General features: G+C 42.8%; 1 protein-coding gene across 5 annotated transcripts in view; it reads right to left on the reverse strand.

The window, feature by feature from the left end:
* Positions 1-12,211, reverse strand: part of RCOR3 (REST corepressor 3) — a 57,526-nt gene extending 45,315 nt beyond the window's left edge. For 2 of the 5 annotated variants that reach the window (XM_007988539.3, XM_007988537.3), the window contains exons 1-3: positions 11,841-12,198; positions 11,404-11,460; positions 806-883 (exon numbers count right to left, since the gene is read on the reverse strand). In XM_007988539.3, coding sequence (XP_007986730.2) covers positions 806-883; positions 11,404-11,460; positions 11,841-12,006 — 301 coding nt within the window. In that variant the 5' untranslated portion in view covers positions 12,007-12,198. Of the gene's footprint in view, positions 1-247; positions 594-805; positions 884-4,219; positions 4,316-11,403; positions 11,461-11,837 lie in introns of all 5 variants that reach the window. The other 3 variants (XM_037985582.2, XM_073011530.1, XM_007988536.3) reach the window with 3 other exon arrangements.
* Positions 12,212-23,428: the final 11,217 nt, after the last annotated feature.

Genomic DNA, 23,428 nt, shown 5'->3' on the forward strand with positions numbered 1-23,428 from the left:
GTTTTCAATTTTTAGCTCTCTTATTGCATCAATAAGCATGATTCGACTTACTATACACGATAGGATATCATTAATTTTCATGGGACTAAATAAATCAGACACCTTTAAGATGTTAGTAAATATTCTAAAAAGACAAGCTTATCTTACAGCTGCTAGAATTAACTGTTCAGTGTCGTTGTTGTTCTTGTTGTTATTTAACAAACTAAATGATAACTGAATGGAGGGGTGGGGATCTTAGTGTTGTTACCTGCACGTTTCCTATATCTGATGTGCCGCAAAGGATCAGGTCCGCTACATCACATTGAAGTCTAAAGCCACACCATGATTCAAGAAGTGCATGGTCAATGATCCAGAAGGTCTCCGTCCAGAAATGGAGAGCACAAAGATGACCTGATGGCTGCTGAAGTCAGTTCTTTCCCCTTTCCTCTTTAAAATGGTAATGATAGTGGGCTCTTTGAAGTTTGAAGGCATGTCTTTACCGCTCCAAATACTGAGGAAAAGCCTGGGCAGATGTCTACATAGTAACTCCCTCCCCTGCTTGAGGATTTAAGCAGCAATGCCATCAGATCCTAGGTTTTTCATTCTTCATGGGCCTGACACAAATTGGAATGATCAACCCACTATCTTCCAAAAGGAAAAACATTCTAATATAACAACCTCCATTAAAAAAAAATAAGAATAATAATAAAAACAAAGACAAAACTGTTTTATGAGAATCTAAAAGACCCAAAAACAAATATAAGTCACATTTTGAATTGGGTGATAAACTCCTGCTGACATTAACATTCAATTTCAGAAAACTTACATTTGGCATCTGGGATACTGTGATATGGAGACCATACAAGCATCCCTCCATTGTCTTTATCTGTGTACTTTGTAGCACCTGGGGGAAAAAATAATTACTTTGAATATGATGGATTTTATTTACACTGAAAACAAGTATAAACAAAGTAAGCTGGCCGGACACGGTGGCTCATCCCTGTAATCCCAGTACTTTGGGCGGGCGAGGTGGGCGGATCATGAGGTCAGATCGAGACCATCTTGGCTAACACAGTGAAACCCCGTCTCTACTAAAAATATGAAAACGAAAAATTAGCCAGGCATGGTGGCGGGCGCCTGTAGTTCCAGCTACCTGGGAAGCTGAGGCAAGAGAATAGTGTGATTCCGGGAGGCGGAGCTTGCAGTGAGCCAAGATGTGCCACTGCACTCCAGCCTGAATGACAAAGCGAGACTCTATCTCAAAAAAAAAAAGTAAGCTTTATTTCAGTTTTAGTACAGTATCTGCAAAGGAGGACAAGGAAAGAAAATACAGGAAAACAGAAGGAAAACAGATTTACATTACATAGAGTAAATAGCTTGTTTATAAAAATTAAGGAAATTTTACAAATGCTGGTTTATCCCTTTTAAAGTAAAAAAGACTTTCTTCAGCACATTACATATCTCTACTTGACAGAAGGTAATAAATCTGATATAAACTTCCATACATTACTTAGAGATGATCTTTAAAAACTCAAGACTTTTAAACGAGAAAGAATGCCTCAGGTACTGTTTTGCCCCATATCTAAATGGGTCAAGAGTGCTGTAATTTTTAAACACTTATGTCTGCTTTTTATTTAATTTTATTTCTTGCTAAGGGTCTGCCAGCTATTCACTTTTAAACTTAAGTTCATTTATGACATTTTATATTTATAAGTTTGTGCTATTCTCTATATTAAAGTCAAGAAAAATAAAAATAAAAAAGGCTGGGTGCAGTGGCTCATGCCTGTAATCCCAGCACTTTGGGAGGCTAAGGCAGGCGGATCATCAGAGGTCAGGAGTTCAAGACCAGCCTGGCCAATGTGGCAAAACTCTGTCTCTACTAAAAATGAGAAAATTAGCCAGGTGTGCTGGTACACGCCTGTAATCCCAGCTACTTGGGAGGCTGAGGCAGGAGAATCACTTGAACCTGGGAGGCGGAGGTTGCAGTGAGCCGAGATCACACAGCTGCACTCTAGCCTGGGTATCAGAGCCAGGCTCCATCTCAAAAAAAAAAAAAAAAAGTCAAGGTAAAAAAGTTAATGCAATTTCTTCTTAATATAATCTCAAAGTCTACTTCTACTTCTGACTTGGAAGAATAGTAACATTTTCTAATTTCTTTCTTTCTTTTTAAAGATGTGAAGTCTGGCTACGTTGCCTAGGCTGGTCTCGAACTGCTGGCCTCAAGCAATCCTACTGCCTCAGCCTTCCAAGTAGTTGGGATCACAGCTGCATGCCACCATACCCAGCCTCTAATTTATAATATTTTATAGCCTAGAAAGTCAGAAAAATCAAGCCCTATTAAACCTTCATATAAATTAAGAATCAACAGCCTGAAGGGCTGAGACAGCTATGCCAGAGCTAAATTACATGCCTATAGACTCTATCTATTATTTTTATCATTCAGTGTTATTCTTCTGGTCTACCTAATTCTTAGTTGCATTTAATTCATTAAAACTATCAACAAATGAAGCATTGCTACTTTTTTTTTTTTGAGATGAAGTTTCACTCTTGTTGCCCAGGCTGTTCAATAGCACGATCTAGGCTCACTGCAACCTCTGCCTCCCAAGTTCAAGCGATTCTCCTGCCTCAGACTCCCGAGTAACTGGGATTACAGGCATGCACCACCACGCCCAGCTAATTTTTGTATTTTAGTAGAGACGGGGTTTCACCATGTTGGCCAGGCTGGTCTTCAACTCCTGACCTCGTGATCCGCCTGCCTCGGCCTGCCAAAGTGCTGGGATTACAGGAACGCGCCACCATGCTTGGCTAACTTTGTATTTTTAGTAGAGACAAGGTTTCTCCATGTTGGTCAGGCTGATCTCGAACTCCCAACCTCAGGTGATCCACCCACCTCGGCCTCCCAAAATGCTGGGATGACAGGCATGAGCCACTGCACCCGGCTCATCAATGACTTTTATGTGGTACTGATAATTACCATTAATAGCCAGAATTCTAAAATTACTCACACAAAATACTAAAATAATTCCGAGGTTAAACTGTAATCCTTTATAAAGTTATAAGATACTTGGAATGAAGAACATTCATTTCTAGTGGTAGGAGAACTACTACTATAATCTCCATCTAGAGAAGTTATCTATCAGGCAATAATATAGTATCATTCAATATTTTTATTTTTAGACAAGCATCATATATCATTACTGATCAATAAATTTTAGTTAAAAAATCATACGTTGCCATAAAATATAAATTTATCTTAAAATTCTATGTATGTTATAAGGAAAATTAAGAAGAAAAGAAAACTGAAAGAAGAAACACTACCAAAGTATTCGAAAGCCTTTTGTATTTTGTCACATCTTTAATAAAAGAGGACACAAAAGCATGAGCTGAGAATTTAGGAAAATGCCACATTATAGTTCATTATGTGAAATTTATATTCAATGAAATAAACTGGCCAAGCCCTGTGGCTCAAGCCTGTAATCCCAGCACTTTGGGAGGCTGAGGTGGGCGGATCACTTGAGGTCGGAAGTTCAAGACCAGCCTGACCAACATGGAGAAATCTCATCTCTACTAATACAAAAATTAGCTGGGTGTGGTTGGTGCATGCCTGTAATCCCAGCTACTTGAGAGGCTGAGGCAGGATGATCACTTGAACCCAGGAGGCGGAGGTTGCGGTGAGCCAAGATTGCTCTATTACACTCCAGCCTGGGCAACAAGAGCAAAACTGCACCTCGAAAAAAAAAAAAAAAGAAACTTTGAGATATCTTTTTAAAACTTCAATATTAAGATACATATTTAAGTTTTCACCCTGTAAACAAAAATACAAACACAAAATAGTCAATCCACTCAATGGTAATAAAACAAAAACCCTATTTAAGTTGGTCAGAAGCCTTTACTTAATTCATAAAATCTAACGTTATACAAAGTGAATATCCTAAACTTCAATCCTTTAATATGGAACTGATTATTTTGCACAATGGAATCATGACAATAAGATCATTTAAATCCTACTTAACAGAACATGAAATGCAACAAAGAAAGTTTTCCATTAAGTCTCAAGTCTTAATGGCATATCATGCTAAATATTTAAACATAATTTCTTTGCATCTCATTCTTGCCTTACAGAAAGTCTGAATTAAAATATCTTCATTAAATGGCCCTTCTCAAACAGGTATTAAAACTATTTTTTAAATTTTTTCCCATAAAAAAATAACAGCTACAGGCTGGGTGCAGTGGCTCTTACCTATAATCTCAGTACTTTGGGAGGCCAAGGAGGATGGATGGCTTGAGCCCAGGAGTTTGAGGCCAGTCTGGGAAACACAGTGAGACCCTGTCTCTACTAAAACTACAAAAAATTAGCTGGATGTGGTCGCGTGCACTTGTAGTCCCAGTTACTCAAGAGGCTGAGGTGGGAGGATCGCTTGAGCCCAGGAGTTCGAGGCTGCAGTGAGTCATGACCACACTACTGCACTCCAGCCTGGGCAACAGAGCAAGACCCTGTCTCAATAAATAAGTTTCCAAAAAAATTCTTAGCATTGTAATTAAGGGTTCAATCTGACAGAAACTGGTATCCAAGCTGTGGGAACTAACAGCTCTTCCAATATGGGTGAGCGGGTAGAGGATACAGGAGAGGCATACATAGAGCAATCCTGTCTGATAGCAGAGAATGCCTAATTAAGCATTTCACAATTTTCCTTCCCTAACTCTGAACTGGACTCTACTATTTTCAATTATGTATGTGTCAACTAGGCCCAAGAGATGACTGATACAGGAAATGAGGGATATTTTAGTGCAATGGTTAAGAGTATGAACTATAGAGCCCAACTCCCAGAATCTGAATACCAGCTCTGCTACTTGGTAGCTGTGTCACCTTGGATAAATCTATTTAATCTGTCTGTGCCTCAGTTTTCCTTATCTCTAAAAATATGGATGATGAGAGTACCTATCTGACAGAGTTGCTCAAAAATTAAATGAATGTAAGTACGTGGCATATGGTAAGCATTATCTATGATTTAATTATTATTACTAGTATACGCTTATTGAAGACAGTTCTTTCTTAAGTTCCTTCCTTCTTTATCCTAAAAAGGCTTCTTCTCACCGTATCAACTACAAATGAATAAAACCTCAAGGGAATATATCTCAAAAATGGCTGATGTCCTCTCTCGCCAACCCCTTGAAAATGAAATTGAATAGCTGTAATGACCTTTATGTTTTTCTCACAATTCAGACGTGATTCCTTTCCTATAAAATAGGAGAAAGTAACATGTACTATTAAAAATAATTTATCTACCTCTTGGGATGCTTTGTATCCAATAAGTTTTACCTTTTTCATTGTAAAAGTCAGAATGAACTAAAACATTAAATAGACATTAACCCCATGTTTATTTTGTTTTTATCTGTAACAATATTTAAGATTATACCTCAAAACTATCTGATATTTAGAAACAGTACTGAGACTCGAACCTGACTCACCAACAAAACAACCATGACTTAAAGTACCTTACCTTCTGAATAGATTAAAAAACAAACCAAAACCTAGATAGCAAGCTACCATAATTTTAAAAGACTATAGTAGCATATCAGTTCTGAAAATAAAATTGTTGAACAATCAATTGTCTTCAGTTTTAGATAAAACATTTAAAGGTTAATCACTTTGAAATTATTAGATCTTTTAACTGGAGTCTTACATTTATAAGACTGCTGGAGAAAACCAACAACTAGGAAGGGAAAATACAATTCAATAAACTAGGATTTCCACATCAATAAAAATAAAAATCTATTACTTTTTAGATTTCCTTTAGGACATTAAAAATAAGGACTTTGAAGAAGATCATGGAACAAATATACTATATAAATAACTTAAATACTGAGAATATTAAAATGTACTAAATATACTGTAACATTTTACTACTTATATACTAGGTTCTAAATTATATACTTAATATATACCAACTTCAAACTTGGGTAAACAAAGACTTTCCTGGGGCACATGAGCACAAGTAAGTTTCAAGAGAATCAATTTTCAGAACTTTAACTTCCCTGTGTTCTCTTTCCTAAGACAATCTGCCTGAAAACTCACATGTGGTCAAATGATAAGAGGTTAGACTCATTCTACTTCCATCATCTCTCTTCACAAATGCCCGTCTCTCATTTAAAAAAAAATAAAAGGGCACCATCTCTCATGCATTCCAAACCTTACAAGAGTACATGACCCAAAATGTTAAACCCTCCAGGGTTTCAAACAGGGTGTCAGGAAACACTCCTTTACTCAAGGCACCATAACTACTAGAGTTTTAATCAATTATGCATTAATTGTAATAACTCAAGCCAGAAGAGATGTAACACTCAGAACCTTACTCACAGGTGATCAATAAAGCACTTTATTTTATTTTACTTTATTTATTCATTTGAGACAGAATCTCACTCTGTCGCCTAGGCTGGAGTGCAATGGTGCAATCTCGGCTCACTCCAACCTCCACCTCCCGGGTTCAAGCAATTCTGCCTCAGCCTCTCAAGTAGCTGGGATTACAGGTGCCCACCACCATACCCAGCTAATTTTTTGTATTTTTAGTAGAGATGGGGTTTCACCATGTTGGCCGGGCTGGTCTTGAACTCCTGACCTCAAGGGATCCACCTGCCTTGGCCTCCCGAAATGCTGGGATTACAAGCATGAGCCACTGCGCTGGCCCAATAAAGCACTTAACAGCACAAAAAAAAAATTATATAAGATAAAATTCTGTGGAGAAAACGCATGGAAATGACTTCAAAGACGAAAAGGAACAATGTAAACTTTCAGAATGTTAGAAGCTTGTCTACATATTTTACAAAATAGTACTATTACATCACTGTAGTATTTATATTTAATTGGATACATTTAAAATAAAGATATAGACTTCATTATCAAAGTATTAATATTTTCAATACACTACAGATTATATTTTTCAACTATTTAAACTCAGTGACAAGTAATAGATGTTGACTAAAAATATGTAAATCTTTTTTCAAAATTATTTCATGGATATGTAAGTAAAATATTTTGAAAACCACTGCTTTATATACAGTATTTTTCGCTTAATCTTGTAATATTCTTAACATCATCATCCTTTTACAAACGAGAAAACTAAGGCCTAGAGAAGTCAGGTGGTTCATCCAAGGCTATTATGCCATATTAGATTAAAGACATATAAGAAATTAGGCTCTACACACAAAAACTGTTCTCATGATGTAAGTACAGTTAATAGGCACTAAATAAAAGTTGGGAAGATCTAGTGAACAATGGAAACAAAATAATCAGAAATATAGTTAGTAAAGACATTATTAGCAATGGTTCCATAATTAAGGTAAACTGTTCCTAATCTCTTAACTTCAGTAATTCCAGTATAAACCTCAATTCTTCTCATATTTCCTAAAATAATCACTTTAATAAATTTTTTTTTTTTTTTTTTTTTTGAGACCGAGTCTCATTCTGTCACCCAGGGTATAGCACAGTGGCACCATCATAGCTTACTGCAGCCTCAACTTCCTGGACTCAAGTGATCTCCCACCTCAGTCTTCTCAGTAGCTGGAAGTACAGATGTGGTATGCCACAACACTTGGCTAATTTTTGAATTTTCTGTAGTGACGGGGTCCCACTATATTGCCCAGGCTGGTCTCAAACTCCTGGACTCAAGCGATCCTCTCACCTCAGCCTCCCAAAATGCTGGGATTATACCCATGAGCGTTGGGATTATACCCATGAGCGATAGCCCCTGGCCAATTCATTCTTTACCTGCTTAATTTTTATCACCATCACTATCACCTTTTCCAATAAAATTAGCCTACATAAAAAATCCTCTTAATTTTTCTACATTCTGATCACAGCAGATTTTACAAACTCAGCACCCAAGGAATTTTTCTTTCAAATGACTTCTAGAACTATGCGTCAACAATCTCCATAAAGATGGATTGAGTGGTTTAGGAGACAAAGATAATGAGAAAGAGAAGAGAGAGGAGCTAACCATGTCTCAATTTCCATAACTAATAAATATCTTTTTGGCAGGGTGCAGTGGCTCAAGCCTGTAATCCCAACACTTTGGGAGTTCAAGACTAGCCCGGCCAACATGGTGAAACCTTTTCTCTACAAAAATACAAAAAAAAAAAATTAGCCGGGCACGGTAGCACGTGCCTGTAGTTCCAGTTACTCGGGAGGCTGAGGCAGGAGAATTGCTTGAACCCAGGAGATGGAGGTTGCAGTGAGCCAAGATCGCACCACTGCACTCTAGCCTGAGTGACAGAGCAAGACTCTGTCAAAAAAAAACTTTTCGTCTATTATTTTTCCCAAGGTAATGTGTTTATATTCCCACCTAATTATATTGATGTGAAAAACACAACAGCACAACATTTATAATAAAATAGATCAGCAGTATAATGTTGAATGGCAGAGGCCCAGTATTTCCCTGTAAAAAATGCCCAATAACTGATCATCTACATTTGATTGATAAGATTAATCAAATTAACAGGTAAGAAAATTAATTAACAGGTAAGAAAAGCCCTCCTAAGTTTAAATGGTAGTCAGTTTTAATTCTATCCTTGGGTTCGGTATGCTTCTGGAGAAGACTCTTAAGCAGAAAATGAGTAAGTGAACTTAAAGAAAGTGATGTCTAGCCTTATTCTAATAATAAAATTAAATTAGTCTGAGTAAATAAATTGAAAATATGACTTTAATGACTTTAAACACATTTCAGTGATTTTTTTTCTCCTCAAATATTCTATTCGGGTTCAAAATAAGCAAAATATTATTGTGGATTAAGGTGGTTAACAATGGTCACGTAAAACCACATTAATATTATTCTAAGTGATTATTCTCAAAATTTGGAAATTTGTTCCAGTGTTCAGTTTATCCTGAAACAAAAAAGATGCTTTCCAATGATTAGATCAATGCTTTCCAATGTAATGCTATGGCATGTACAAGTTTGTTCCAGCATTAAGTCTGGCTCTTAAGCACAAGACTCCTAATAAAACTGTATATAGTTGTCTATGAAATAAATATTGACTCAGAAATCTACCCATTGGGGCAAAAAGACAGATAAATTAACTTAAGAAATAATTGTAGCTGCTGAGGTGGAGACTCCCAATGAAAGCTCCAAATCAGAAAGGTGTGAATATATCCAGAATAATTCTTCATAATTACAAATTTTAATCTTTATAGAATTACCTGCCACATGCCCATCATTTAATCCTGGTAACAATTCCATTAAATAGTTTTTATAGGCTGGGCGCGGTGGGTGGTTCACACCTGTAATCCCAGCACTTTGGGAGGTTGAGGCAGGCAGATCACGAGGTCAGGAGTTCAAGATCAGCCTGGCTAAGATGGCGAAACCCCATCTCTACTAAAAATATAAAAATTAGCTGAGCATGGTGACGCGTGCCTGTAGTCCCAGCTACTCAGGAGGCTGAGGCAGGAGAATCACACTTGAACCCGGGAGGTGGAGGTTGCAGTGAGCCGAGATCGCGCCACTGCACTCGCCACTGCACTCCAGCCTGAGAGACAGAGCGAGACTTCATCTCAAAAAAAAAAAAAAGTTTTTCTAGCCAGGAATACTGAGGTGCAGGGATAGTGTGTGTGGCTTGCTCAGACCACAAAAAGAAGAGTTGGGAGTTAGGAATTCAGATTTTTTTTTTTTTTTTTTTGAGATGGAGTCTCACTCTGTCACCCAGGCTGGAATGCAGTGGCGTGATCTCAGCTCACTGCAACCTCAGCCTCCCAGATTCAAGCGATTCTCCTGCCTCAGCCTCCCGAATAGCTGGGATTACAGGTGCGTGCCACCACGCTCGGCTAATTTTTTGTTTTCAGTAGAGACGGGGTTTCACTGTGTTAGCCAGGATGGTCTCGATCTCCTGACATGGTGATCTGCCCGCCTCAGCCTCCCAAAGTGCTGGGATTACAGGCATGAGCCACGGCACCCGGCCTCAATTCAGTCTCTTAAAGCCAAAGTGTGCTCCTTCCAAATGTCAAGTAAACCCAGAGGGAGCAGAGTGGTGTGAAAGTGCCATTCACCTACTAGCAACATCAATAAAGAAAATTAGCTTCATAAAACATTTAAAATTACTTGAAGCCCATCAGTATATACACTGATAGTCTTTAAATAAAATGTATTCCCAGCCAGTCATTTAGAAGGCAACCCAAATCTAGTGAACACTCTTGCATCACTGTTTTCACCTATTAAAAATGAAACTGTCCTGACAATCATTTTAACACTCATTACTTTTTATCCTCCTCACTTGGGACAGGAGGAGGAGCTGCTATCTGAAATCCAAATGGTTGGTAAATATCATTTTGCATTTCCTAACAGGTAGAGGAGGGACAAAAAATACACCTCTGTATTCTAATAATTAAACATTCTGTTTCTCCCCAGGAAAATACAAGGAAACTCTTTAATATCTAACATAGAAATCGAAGGTCTGACACAAACGCAATATTATGAACGGGCACCAGGCAAAAAAATTGACGAACTGTAAGGAGGGAAATAAAAAGGTGGGCCCCTCTGAAAGTCTGTCCAAAGCCTGAACTGAGAAGGGTCTCGGGCAGGGTGGGGAGAAGGAAATGCGCTCCACTCCGAGAGGCTCCAGCAAGGGCGCCTCCATATGCGGAACTCTCGCCCAATCCCCGCACAAGCTGAAATCTCGTGACCGCCGGGGAGCCTGTTTGGAGAAAAGTAGACAGGGAGCCCGCAAGCTGGGTTGGCAGAGGACGCTGGAACCTGGCTGCTCGGGGAGAAAATGTCTCCTTGGCAGCTGCAGCCACTGTCCTGTGGTCTAACTTCCCAGGGCTGGCTGGCGAGCGAGGTGTGCCTGCCGCTGGCGTCTCCCCACCCCCTTCCCCCACCCCTTTCTCTCCGCGGCTCCCGCACTCCGCAGGGCTGCCGCGACCAAAGCTACACCGCCTAGCCAAAAAGAAAGGAAAGAGACAATCCCCGCTGCGCGCGGGTCGGCAGGGCTCGCCCTTGGCTTCCCCAGCCGGTGACAGCCGCCCTGGCCTCCGCCGCCCGCCCCGGTGCCGAGGCGAGCGAGGTGGCAATTGACATTTGCACGGTTCGTCCACACAGTCTGCACGCCTGTTCCTCCAGCCCGCGGCCTCGGACCCTGGACTCCGCCAAGGGCCGTCTCCCTCTGCTCACCCCGACCCCGCTCCAGCTCAAGGGTCAGGAAGGCGATGCCACCAGCGGGCAAGTGGCCTCCGAAGGGAACCATGTTAACCTTGCAGTGCACACATCTGCCCACACGCCCAGTGTCACAGCCCGGCCAAGCCTGACAGCCTCCCCGCCACGGATGCCCGCCCAGCCCAAGCCCACATCCCCTCCCGGCCCCATGCCCGGACCCCTAGCCCGTCCACCCCAAACCAAGCCCAGGAAAGGGAAGATAAGATTTTGCTTAAGCAAATGTATCTACCTGGATCAAATTCAGGGATCCGAGCTTGGTATTCGGCTCCGACTCTCATCCCAACATCTGCAAAGCGATGCCAAAAAATATATATAAAAAAAATAAAAAAGAAGAAAAGAAAGAAAAAGGAAGAGACACTTAATAAAAAATAAAAATCGCTAGATGGAGGAAAGAAGCGGCGGGTGGATGGGAAGATATTAACTCGGGGCACTCCAGGAGATGGCAGTGGATGGGGGCGGGGAGGGGGGGCAAGGGCGGAGGATTGGTCGAGGGCGGAGGGACGGGGGTCGCGGGGGTGCTGCTGCACTGCACCGGGAGTTCGAGGCTACCGCAGCGCCCGGGCTCTGAGGGGAGGGAGGGCGGGAGAGCGGCGAGGGGAGGGGGCTGGGGGAGGGGAAGAGGGAGGGGGGCAGGCGGGCTGGCGGGGAGGAGTTCGAGGCTACCACCGTGCTCGTCGTCGCTGCTGCAGCCGCTCTCGGGCTCCGAGTAGTGCAGCCCGCCGTTGGTGGACGAGGCGCCGCTGCCGCCGCCGCCTGCCGGGCTCTTGGCGCTGCCGTTGGCCGATCGGTTCTTCCCCAGTAACTCGGGCCCTTTCTCCATCATGCCGGGCATGGTAGAACAGGGGAGGGGGAAAGGTGAGGGGAAGAGGTAGGCGTCAGGGTGAAGGGGGAGATGGCTTAGAGAGCTGGCGGGAGGGAAAGGAGGAGGAGGAGGAGACGGCGGCGGCGGAGGAGGAGGAGGCTGTTAATATGGAGCCGCCATAACCGCCCCGCTCCGGCAGTAGCGCAGTCGCCTCACAACAACCCGCCCCGGCCCCGCCTCTCTCCCCTCCTCCCTCCGCCGCCGCCCGCCCCGCGCAGTCCCTGGCGCCCCTAGGCCGCGCCGCGCTCTACGCCGCCGCCGGTATCACTCCGCCCCGCAGGGAGGTTCCGGCCGCCTGGGGGAGGGGAAGGGGGGAGGGGCGGGGAAACCCCGCTCGCCGGCAGCCGGGCCACCCCAACGGAGCGCTAATAAAATCGCCACCGAGGCGTGGCTGCCGCTCGGGCTTTCTTCCTAGGGGGCGCTCCGGAGCGCGGGCGGGAGGTGCACACGAGGGAGCGGGACTCTTTGCCCTCTCTGGGCGGAAGGAACGCGGTCATCCTGAGAAAGGACGGGCGCGACCCGACCGGACCGGGCGACCGCGGGGAGCGGCCCCCCTCTGCGGACCCGGCTGTAGGCACGGTTCGGAGTGCGGCCGACCTCAGATGTCTGGACGGGCAGTCTGCTCAGTTTCCCGGTGTCCGCCGGAAGCCTCGAGCTGGCGGCGCGCGCTGGTCCGCCGTGCAGTCGCGCAGTCTAGCTGGGCGGCTTTGGGGCTCTGAGGCCCAACCGGCGAAAGAAGTAGACTCGGCTCTAACGATCTCGACGCTGCAATTTTTGTTTCTGGATCTCTGAAGTGGGGCCCAATTCCCTAGAGAGAGTGTGGGGATGACGGGATGAGTTTCCGGGGCTGAGAGATGCAACTGTGTTATGCTGAAGCCTTTCTCCCTCATCCTAACCCTAGTGTCTTATTCTTCCCACATTTCTTTCTTTCTTTCTCTTTCTTTTTCTTTTCTTTTCTTTTCTTTCTTTTCTTCTTTTCTTTGATGTTTTAATAGCTGGGGAGTGAGTGCTGTGAGTGATGGGGAAATAAGATGAACAGGAGACCTGGTCCAGTAGACGCGTTTTCAGTTTTCGCGGACCTGCGGTCTCCTCTTGGAGCGCTGGGGGAGAGGGCGGAGTCCCCCGGCGGAGGCGAAGCTAGAGCTGCGTTCTGGCAGCGTTTCCAGCCTGGAAGGAGATGTGCTCTGCAATGCTTTTCTGAATTGCATTCGGCGAAAGGAGTAGGAAACTGCGTTTATTCCTTCACCAGATTTGAGGGCGTGTGCTGCGTGCCAGGCTGCCTGGCATTGGGGGCTGTTGATGATTTTCTTTTCCTTTTTTTCTCATTCCTTGTTTCCCCCCTCACGAATGAGTAGAAATAAGTGAGGATTTAACTGCCAGCGTCTAGTATGCAGGTGTATGCTGAGCGGTATTGGGGTTCAACAGATACTCTCCAAATTCTTGAAAATAAAGATTGTCTTGTAATAATTATATTATGGGTCAATCCAGGGTGGATCAAACCAGAAATGAACGTCTCTGGCCAGAGCAAACCTTACTGAAAGAAATAATATATCTAACTCAGGAATTGAGCCAAGAAAACCCTGGGAAGTGAATATTTCTAAAGTGAAGTGTGGTATACAAAACTATCTGGTTCTAGTAGTAGAGATAGTCTCATCTCTCTATTAAAGCTTAATGTGATTCCATTAAATATTTTAATCATAAAACTGGACCTTTTATTCTGTTCCTTTTCTCAATAAATACAATTCTGAATATTATTTTGATTCCCGTATAGTTTTCCTACAAAGGGAGAACGCCCTGGCCAAATGAAATGAATAGCCGTTTTCCTTGACGGTCGTATTTTTCATTGCAAATTAATACACTGGTATATTGGTTTTTATGCAGCAGCTTCTAATGAACATGATTCAGCTTCTTTGGTCCTGTAACACAAAAGCTAGACCCTGTCAAATGCTACTCACTCTGAGGCCTCTGAGCCAGCCAGCTTTCTGACAGCCACCGTTGTGGCGCCCCATGCACTTTCCTGCAAAAAGGAATCTGCATATAGATCAGGAACCAAAACATTGGAAAGATTTGGGGACCTTTGTAACTTCTGTTTATTAGTAAAACCAGTAAAGTGAGAAGATTCCCCTCGAGCACAGCACAAAAGGGCAGACACAGAGAAGACTGCATTCCACGGTTAGGAACAGAACCTGGGCCAGGGGAAAGTATGGCATTTTTTTAAACCTATTTATTATTATTATTATTTTTTTTTTTGAGACGGAGTTTCACTGTTGTTCCCCAGGCTGGAGTGCAATGGCACGATCTCGGCTCGGCACAACCTCTGCCTTCCGGGTTCAAGCGATTCTCCTGCCTCAGGCACCCGAGTAGCTGGGATGACAGGCATGCGCCACCACGCCCAGCTAATTTTGTATTTTTAGTAGAGACGGGTTTTCACCATGTTGGTCAGGCTGGTCGCGAACTCCCCAACCTCAGGTGATCCGCCCGCCTCAGCCTCCCAAAGTGCTGGGATTATAGGCTTGAGCCACAGCGCCCGGCGGCATTTCCTAAAAAGGAAAGTATAATAGGTTTCTGTTTTGTTCCTGAAGAAAAGGAAAGCACCTGAAGCTGGACTGGTTCTGAATAATAATGGGCCTTAAAATGTTTCCCAATAGCTAACAAGGACTAATATACAAAGAGAAAAGGTCTAAGGCGAAATCTTGGAAATGCCTGACTGTAACGGGTTAGAAGAGGAAAAGCAGAAGCTGGATAGGGAAGAAGAATGCTTTAGAATGCCTTAACAGGCCAGGCGCGGTGGCTCACGCCCGTAATCCCGACACTTTGGGAGGCCGAGGTAGGCAGATCATGAGGTCAGGAGATCAAGACCATCCTGGCCAACATTGTGAAACCCCATCTCTACTAAAAATACAATAATTAGCTGGATGTGGTGGCGGGCTCCTGTAATCCCATCTACTCAGAAGGCTGAGGCAGGATACTCGCTTGAACCCGGGAGGTGGAGATTGCAGTGAGCCAAGATCATGCCACTGCACTCCAGCCTGGCGACAGCGAGACTGTCCCAAAAAAATTTAAAAAAAAAACAAAAAAGAATGGGTTAATAAGCAGTGTCCACTGATGCAGAATCATGAGAAGGGCTTAAGAAAAGACCTTTCGATTTAACTAGAAAGCTGTTGTTTATTTTTTTGGCTGGTGTTTTACTGTGTTTTTAAAAGTTTTACTAGTTGCATATTTTAAATTTGGAACAGAATACTTTCTCGTAGTTACAAAGTCAAAAGATAGGATGTACTTCAGTATTGTACTACAGATCCCAGCAATGCATAAAGGCAAGGGAAAATGTGTAAGGATTGGAAAGAAATACATAAACCTGTTATCCTGAGAAAGCATGATAGTCTATCATTTTATACATAAAATTACAGTAATCTACACACTTAGTATTAAGTGATTTTAAGCAAGTTGCTGGATACAGTTAGCTATAAAAATCAATTGTATTTTTATGTGCTAGCGTTAAAGAATTAGAAAACGAGTTTTTAGCCAGGCACAGTGGCTCATGCCTGTAATCCCACCAGTTTTGGAGGCTGAGGCAGGCGTATCACCTGAGGTCAGAAGTTTGAGGCCAGCCTGGCCTACATGATAAAACCCTGTCTCTACTAAAAATACAAAAATTAGCCAGGCATGGTGGTGGGTGCCTGTAATCCTAGCTACTCAGGAGGCTGAGGCAGGAGAATCGCTTGAACCTGAGAGGCAGAGGTTGCAGTGAGCGGAGATCACGCTATTGCATTCCAGCCTGGGCAACAAGAGTGAAACTGCATCTCTAAATAAATAAATAAAATTAGCCAGGCATGGTGGTGCACACCTGTAATCCCAGTTACTCGGGAAGCTGAGGCAGGAGAATCGCTTGAACCTGGGAGTCGGAGTTCACAGTGAGCCGAGATCACGCCACTGCACTCCAGCCTGGGAAACAGAGTAAGACTCCGTCACAAAAAAAAAAAAAAAAAGAATTTAAAAAAAATTGATATACAAATGCATCAACAATTTCAAATACCTAGTGTTTGAGTTTCCTATGGCCATTGTAACAAATTACCACAAACTCTGTGGTTTAAAACAAACTTATGGCCAGGCGTGGTGGCTCACATCTGTAATCCCAACACTTTGGGAGGCTGAGGCGGGCGGATCACGAGGTCAGGAGATTGAGACCATCCTGGCCAACATGGTAAAACCCCGTCTCTATTGAAAATACAAAAATTAGCTAGGCATGGTGGCACGTGCCTGTAGTCCCAGCTACTCAGGAGGCTGAGGCAGGAGAATCCTTTGAACCCGGGAGGCAGAAGTTGCAATGAGCTGAGATAGCACCAGTGCACTCCAGCCTGGGTGACAGAGCAAGACTCCGTCTCAGAAAACAAAAACAAAACCAAAAAGAACGTATTCTATCACTTCTGGAGGCCAGAAGTCTGAAGTCAAGGTGTCAACAGAGATGTGCTCTGTCCAGAGGCTCTGAGTAAGAATCTGTTCCTTGCTTTTTCCAGTTTCTGATGTCTGCTGACATTTCTTGGGTTGAAGCCACATCACTCCAGCCTCTACCTCTCTTATATAAGGACAATGTGATGACATTTAGGGCCCACCTGGATAATCCAAGATCATCTCCTTGTCTCAAGATCCTTACCCTAATCACATCTGCAAAGACCCTTTTTTCAAATAAGGTAACAGTTATAGGTTCCAAGGATTAACACCTGATTTCTTTGGGGATAGGATTCAGCCCACTACTATTAGGAATAAATCTTTCTTTTTTTTTTTTTTGAGACAGAGTCTTGCTCTATCGCCCAGGCTGGAGTGCAGTGGTGCGATCTCGGCTCACTGCAAACTCAGCTTCCTGGGTTCATGCCATTCTCCTGCCTCAGGCTCCTGAGTAGCTGGGACTACAGGTGCCTGCCACCGTGCCTGGCTAATTTTTTTTTTTTTTTGTATTTTTAGTAGAGACGGGGTTTCACCGTGTTAGCCAGGATGGTCTCGATCTCCCGACCTCGTGATCCGCCCGCCTCGGCCACCCAAAGTGCTGGGATTACAGGCATGAGCCACCGCGCCCGGCTAGGAATAAATCTTATGAAAGATGTGTAAGAACTGTATGCTGAAAATTATGTTATTGAGAAAAATTACAGAAGACCCAAATGAATGGCTATACTCATGGATTGGAAGACTAGATATTTTTTTTTTTTGACACCGAGTCTTGCTCTGTCACCCAGGCTGGAGTGCAAAGGCATGATCTCAGCTCACTGCAACCCCTGCCTCCCAGGTTCAAGTGATTCTCCTGCCTCAGCCTCCTGAGTAGCTGGGATTACAGTCATGTGCCACCACGCCCGACTAATTTTTGTATTTTTAGTAGAGATGGGAGAGATGGGGTATCTTTTTTTTTCTTTTTTTTGGGGGGGGTGACAGAGTATTGCTCTGTCACCAAGGCTGGAGTGCAGTGACACAATCTTGGCTCACTGCAACCTCCACCTCCGGGTTCAAGTGATTCTCCTGCCTCAGCCTCCCAAGTAGCTGGGATTACAGGTGCCTGCCATCATGCCTGGCTAATTTTTGTATTTTTAGTAGAGATGGGGTTTCACCTTGTTGGCCAGGCTGGTGTCGAACTCCTGATCTCAAGCCTGCCTCCGCCTCCCAAAGTGCTGGGATTACAGGCGTGTGCCACCACACCCGGCCTAGAGATGGGGTTTCACCATGTTGGTCAGGCTGGTTTTGAACTCCTGACCTTGTGATCCACCCGCTTTGGCCTCCCGAAGTGCTGGGATTACAGGCGTGAGCCACCGTGTCCGGCCTGGAAGACTAAATATTCTAAAGATATTCTTCTAACCAAATTGATTTAGTAGATCTAGAGTAATCTCTACTAGAATACCAGGAGGGCGTGAGAGTGTGTGTGTGTGTGTGTGTGTGTGTGTGTGTGTGTGTGTGTGTGTGTGTATTAAATTGCAAGTTGATTCCAAAATTTATATGGAAATTGGGAAGGTCAAGAACAACCAAGACAATCTAGAAAAAGAACAAAGTTGGAGGATTTATACCACCACATATTACTGCTAAAGCAGCTATAAAAATTATTGTGGTACTGGCGTAAGGATAGAAAATAGAAACATGGATCTGTATAGAGTTCTCAAACAGATGCTTATGTGAACATTTTATTTATGCAAAGGTGACACTGTAGTAATGTGGAGAAAAATTGACATGTCAATAAGTAGTGCTGGGGCAATTGCATATCATGTGGAAAGAAAGTAACCTTGATGCCTACTCATACTGAAAAAAAAAATCAAAATACGTTGTGGACCTCAATGTAAAGGGTAAAACAATAACACCTTTATAATTTTAGGTACTCAAACATTTCTTAAATAGGACAGAGAAAGCACTGTTTCTGCCTGTCATGGTGGCTCATACCAGTAATCCCAGCACTTTGGGAGGCCAAGGTGGGCATATCACGAGGTCAGGAGATTCAGACCATCCTGGCCAACATGGTGAAACCGCATCTCTACTAAAAATACAAAAATTAGCTGGGTATAGTGGCATGCACCTGTAGTCTCAGCTCCTCAGGAGGCTGAGGCAGGACAAACTTAAACCCAGGAGGCAGAGGTTGCAGTGAGCTGAGACTGTGCCACTGCACTTCAGCCTGGACGACAGAGCAAGACTCCATCTCAAAAAAAAAAAAAAAAAAAAACAGCACTACTTATAAAGGAAAATATTGAGCATTCTAGATACAGAAAATAGTATGGGAAAGACAAAGAATATGGAATTAAGATGTTATGTCAGAGAACTAAAAATGGTTTTGTATTCCTAGAACATGAAGTGAACCCAGAGTTAGGCAAGTTGTGAGTCACATTAAACCTTTTATAGCATTCAAAAGGGTTAGGCAATTTACAGATAATGAAACAGGATCAGAGAGATCTAAGCAGGAGATTGGGTCCAATTGGTATTTTAGATGGAAAAGAATTTGCACCTCCCCCCCCCAAAAAAAAAGGAAGCTATTGAAGTAATCAAGAAATGATGAGGCTTAAATTATAGCAGTGGTAGCAAGGCTAGAGGCAGGGACAGATAGAAATATTTAGTAGGTAAAATTAGCAAAATCTGGGGACCAACTAAATACAGAAAGTCAAAAGGAAGGGATGAATTTAATCTGATACAAGGATTTTGGCTTAGGTGTCTGGATAGATGATTGTGTCAACAACTGAGATGATGAATACTGAAGACTTGCCATTTTACGGGACAAGAAGGATGAGTTGCCAGGTGTGGTGGCTCACGCCTGTAATCCCAGCACTTTGGGAGGCCAAGGCATTCAGATCACCTGAGGTCGAGAGTTCGAGACCAGCCTGACCAACATGGAGAAACCCTGTCTCTACTAAAAATGCAAAATTAGCTGGGCATGGTGGTGCATGCCTGTAATCCCAGTATCCTGCCTCAGGATGCTGAGGCAGGAGAATCACTTGAACCCGGGAGGCAGAGGTTTTGGTGAGCCAAGATGGCACCATTGCACTCCAACCTGGGTAACAAGAGCTAAACTCTGTCTCAGAAAAAAAAAAAAAAAAAAAGAATGAGTTTATTTCTGGATATACTGGGTGCTCCATAGTGAGATATCCAATATGCAGTTGGACATAAAATTAAGATCAGCACTGGAGAGAGAGGAGTTGCTAGTGATTGATTGTAGCTAACCAAGGTTGTAAGACCTGTCTTAGTCCATTCAGGCTGCATAACAAAATACCTCAGACTGGGTCATTTACAAACAATAGAAACTTCTTTCTTACAGTTCTGGAGGCTGGTAAATCCAAGATCAGGGAATCAGCAGATTTGGTGTCTGGGGAATATTCTCTGCTTCATAGATGTTGCCTTGTTGCTGTGTCCTCACAAGGCAGAAGAAGCAAGGCAGTTCCCTTCAACATCTTTTATAAGGGCACTAACCCCACTCATGTCTTAATCATTTCCCAAAAGGCCCCGCCTCTTAATACTATCACATTGGGTATTAAGTTCCAACATACGAATTTTGGGAGAATACATATATTCAGACCACAGAAAGACCTAACTAAGTCACACAAGAAGAGCATACCAGATGAAAAGTATAATGAGCTGAGAATGAAAAGCAAGGGAACACCAATATTAAAGAGTCTAAAAGAGGAAAAAAAAATCCATGAAAGAGAGTGAAAGGAATTGAGAAATAGGAAGAGAACTAGGAGAGAGTGCTTTACTGAAACCAGGGGTATAGAGAGATGCAAAGAGAAACAGGGTCACTAGGCCAAGAGAGGTAAGACTCAAATGCTTACGCAAGTAAGAAGTCATGAATTATTCTGGTAAGAGCAACTTTTACTGGGATTACTGGACTGAAAAGCCAAGCTGCAGTAGATTGAGAAATGGAGTAAGGAAATAGGAACGAAAAATGTGAGCCTACTCCAGCAACATACTCATATGGGTAAGGAAAGGAACATACACACACACACACACACACACACACACACACACGACAACACATAGTGTCTTGAAGCAAAGTAACTATAGAGATACAGCCAACAATATGTATATATCTAACATTTTATTTATTTATTTATTGAGAAGGAGTCTTGCTCTGTCACCCAGGCTGGAATGCAGTGGTTCGATCTTGGCTCACTGCAACCTCCACCTCCCAGGTTCAAGCAATTCTCCAGTCTCAGCCTCCTGAGTAGCTGGGACTACAGGCGCACACCACCATGCCTGGCTAATTTATATATATATATATATATATATATATATATATATATATTTTTTTTTTTTTTTTTTTTTTTTTTTTGAGATGGAGTCTCGCTTTGTCGCCCAGCCTGGAGTGCAGTGGCGCGATCTCGGCTCACTGCAAGCTCCGCCTCCTGGGTTCATGCCATTCTGCTGCCTCAGCCTCCCTAGTAGGTGGGACTACAGGAACGCACCACCACGCCCGGCTAATTTTTTGTATTTTTAGTAGAGACAGGGTTTCACGTGTTAGCCAGGATGGTCTCAATCTCCTGACCTCAGGTGATCTGCCCGCCTTGGCCTCCCAAAGTACTGGGATTACAGGCGTGAGCCACCACACCTAGCATATATATCTAACATTTTAAAGTTGAAGTACAAATGCTGTTTCCCCACTATTATCATTTCCCCCCGTTATCAGATGGGTGTTTAAAGCTACAACTTTATGTTAAAAAAAAAAAAAGGAGTAGTTAGTAAGTAATTGGGGTCTGTGTGTTTAGAAGATGCTTTTTTTTTTTGAGAGAGTTTCACTCTTGTTGCCCAGTCTGGAGTGTGGTGGTATAATCTCAGCTCACTGCAACCTTCACCTCCCGGGTTCAAGCGATTCTCCCGCCTCAGCCTTCTGAGTAGCTAGCACACCCGGCTAATTTTTGTATTTTTTTAGTAGAGATTGGGGTTTCACCATGTTGGCCAGGCTGATCTCGATCTCCTGACTTCAGATGATCTGCCCGCCTCAGCCTCCCAAAGTGCTGGGATTACAGGTGTGAGCCACCATGTCCGGCAGTAGATGCTTATTCATTGTTTGCTGAATTGAACAAATTGAGTTCTAAATGTAAGCTTCTAAAATATTTTTCTGTAATAAAATTAAAATTTTTATCTGTATTTTTGTTATTGCTGTTATTGGTTTTTAGCCTTTAAAATTAACACACACGCACATACATATAATAGGATGTATGAGAACTTTTCAAAAAGAATGAAGCATGTCTATTTATACCAATATAGAACAATCTTAAAGATATTTTAAGTAAAAAAGTCAATGTTCAAATATAAATAAAGCATTTACATATTTTCATGTATATTTGTGTGTGTATATATATTCTTTCTAGCTGCCTATATTCTTTCTAGAATATATATGTTTTTGTTTTTATTTTTTTTTGAGATGGAGTCTCACCCTGTTGTCCAGGCTGGAGTGCAATGGTGCGATCTTGGCTCACTGCAAACTCCACCCCCCAGGTTCAAGTGATTCTCCTCCCTCAGCCTCCTGAGTAGCTAGGATTACAGGCACGCACAACCACGCTTGGCTAATTTTTGTATTTTTAGTAGAGATGGGGTTTCATCATTTGGGCCAGGCTGGTGTGGAACTCCTGACCTCGTGATTCACCCCCCTCGGCCTCCTAAAGTGCTGGGATTACAGGCGTGAGCCACTGCACCCAGCCTCAGAATATTTTTGAAAGAGTACATCAAAACTGGTTATATCTGAGGAAAAGGTGTCACAATCTGGGATGGAAAGGGGGACTTTATCTTCCTGTGTATTGTTTTGCATGGTTGGACTCTTAACATGTATAGGTGTTATTGTTTCAAGAAAATAAGTGTTTAAAGAATCAACTAATAGACAAAACACAGATATTTATAGTAAAAATAAAGTTATAACTAATTGAGGTTAGAAAGTAGAATGGAAGAGGCAAGATGGAAAGAGGGTGGGGTGTTAGTATCCTCATTTTAAAAAATAAAAAAAGTTTTCAGCAGGGCAGTCATTGTGGATTATACCTTGATTCACTAGCTGTACTAGGCACATAGGAAAGGCCTCAATTGAGCTCCTGTTTTATTCATATTATTCAGGTTAATTATGATTTTCTTTATGCAACCACTTATGCTGAAGCGTTCATTGATTTGTTCTTTGATTTTCCTTCATTATTATTATTTTGTTGTTGTTGAGACTGATCTTGGATCTTACTCTGTCACCCAGGCTGGCATGCAGTGGCATGATCATAGTTGACTACCACCCCAAATTCCTAAACTCAAGCAATCCTCCTGCTTCAGCCACCTTCCTGAGTAGCTGCAACTACAGGTGTGCACCACCACACCCAGCTAATTTTAAAAAATTTTTTCACGGCAACAGGGTCTTGCATGTTGCACAGGGTGGTCTTGAAACCACCTTTGCAAAAATATAACTGAGGAAATTATCACAGTGAAAGAGATCAGACCTAATTAACTCCATCTTGCTTCTCACCTTTAAGCTGTCTTTGTTCATTCCTGGGCGTAGGTGGAACTAACTTTGGGAAGGAATTCAGTTCATGATTTGACTCTGAAATGAAATTGATAATAGCCTTTTTTTGCCTGGGACCAGTCTGCTTTTGCAGGACTAACAAATTAGCTACAAGATTAGAAATTAGGGTTTTGGGCCATGCAGCCTCTGGCTCCAAGAGTCTGAACCTCCCCAAATTGCTCCTGGGGATAACATCACTACTGTAAAACCTAACATCAGTACTTGAGATATTTTGCAGACCCTGCACTGGATGGACCAACTGACACCACCCAGACTGGTAATCTGGCTCAACCAGTTCTGCCATCCCACCCAGGAACAGAAGACAGCAAGAAAGTCTCACTTGGATTACATCTCCAACCTGACCAATCAGCACTCCCCACTTCCCAAAACCCTACCCCACAAATTGTCTTT

This window comes from Chlorocebus sabaeus, chromosome 25 (genome assembly GCF_047675955.1).
Source record: "Chlorocebus sabaeus isolate Y175 chromosome 25, mChlSab1.0.hap1, whole genome shotgun sequence".
Lineage (NCBI taxonomy): Eukaryota > Metazoa > Chordata > Mammalia > Primates > Cercopithecidae > Chlorocebus > Chlorocebus sabaeus.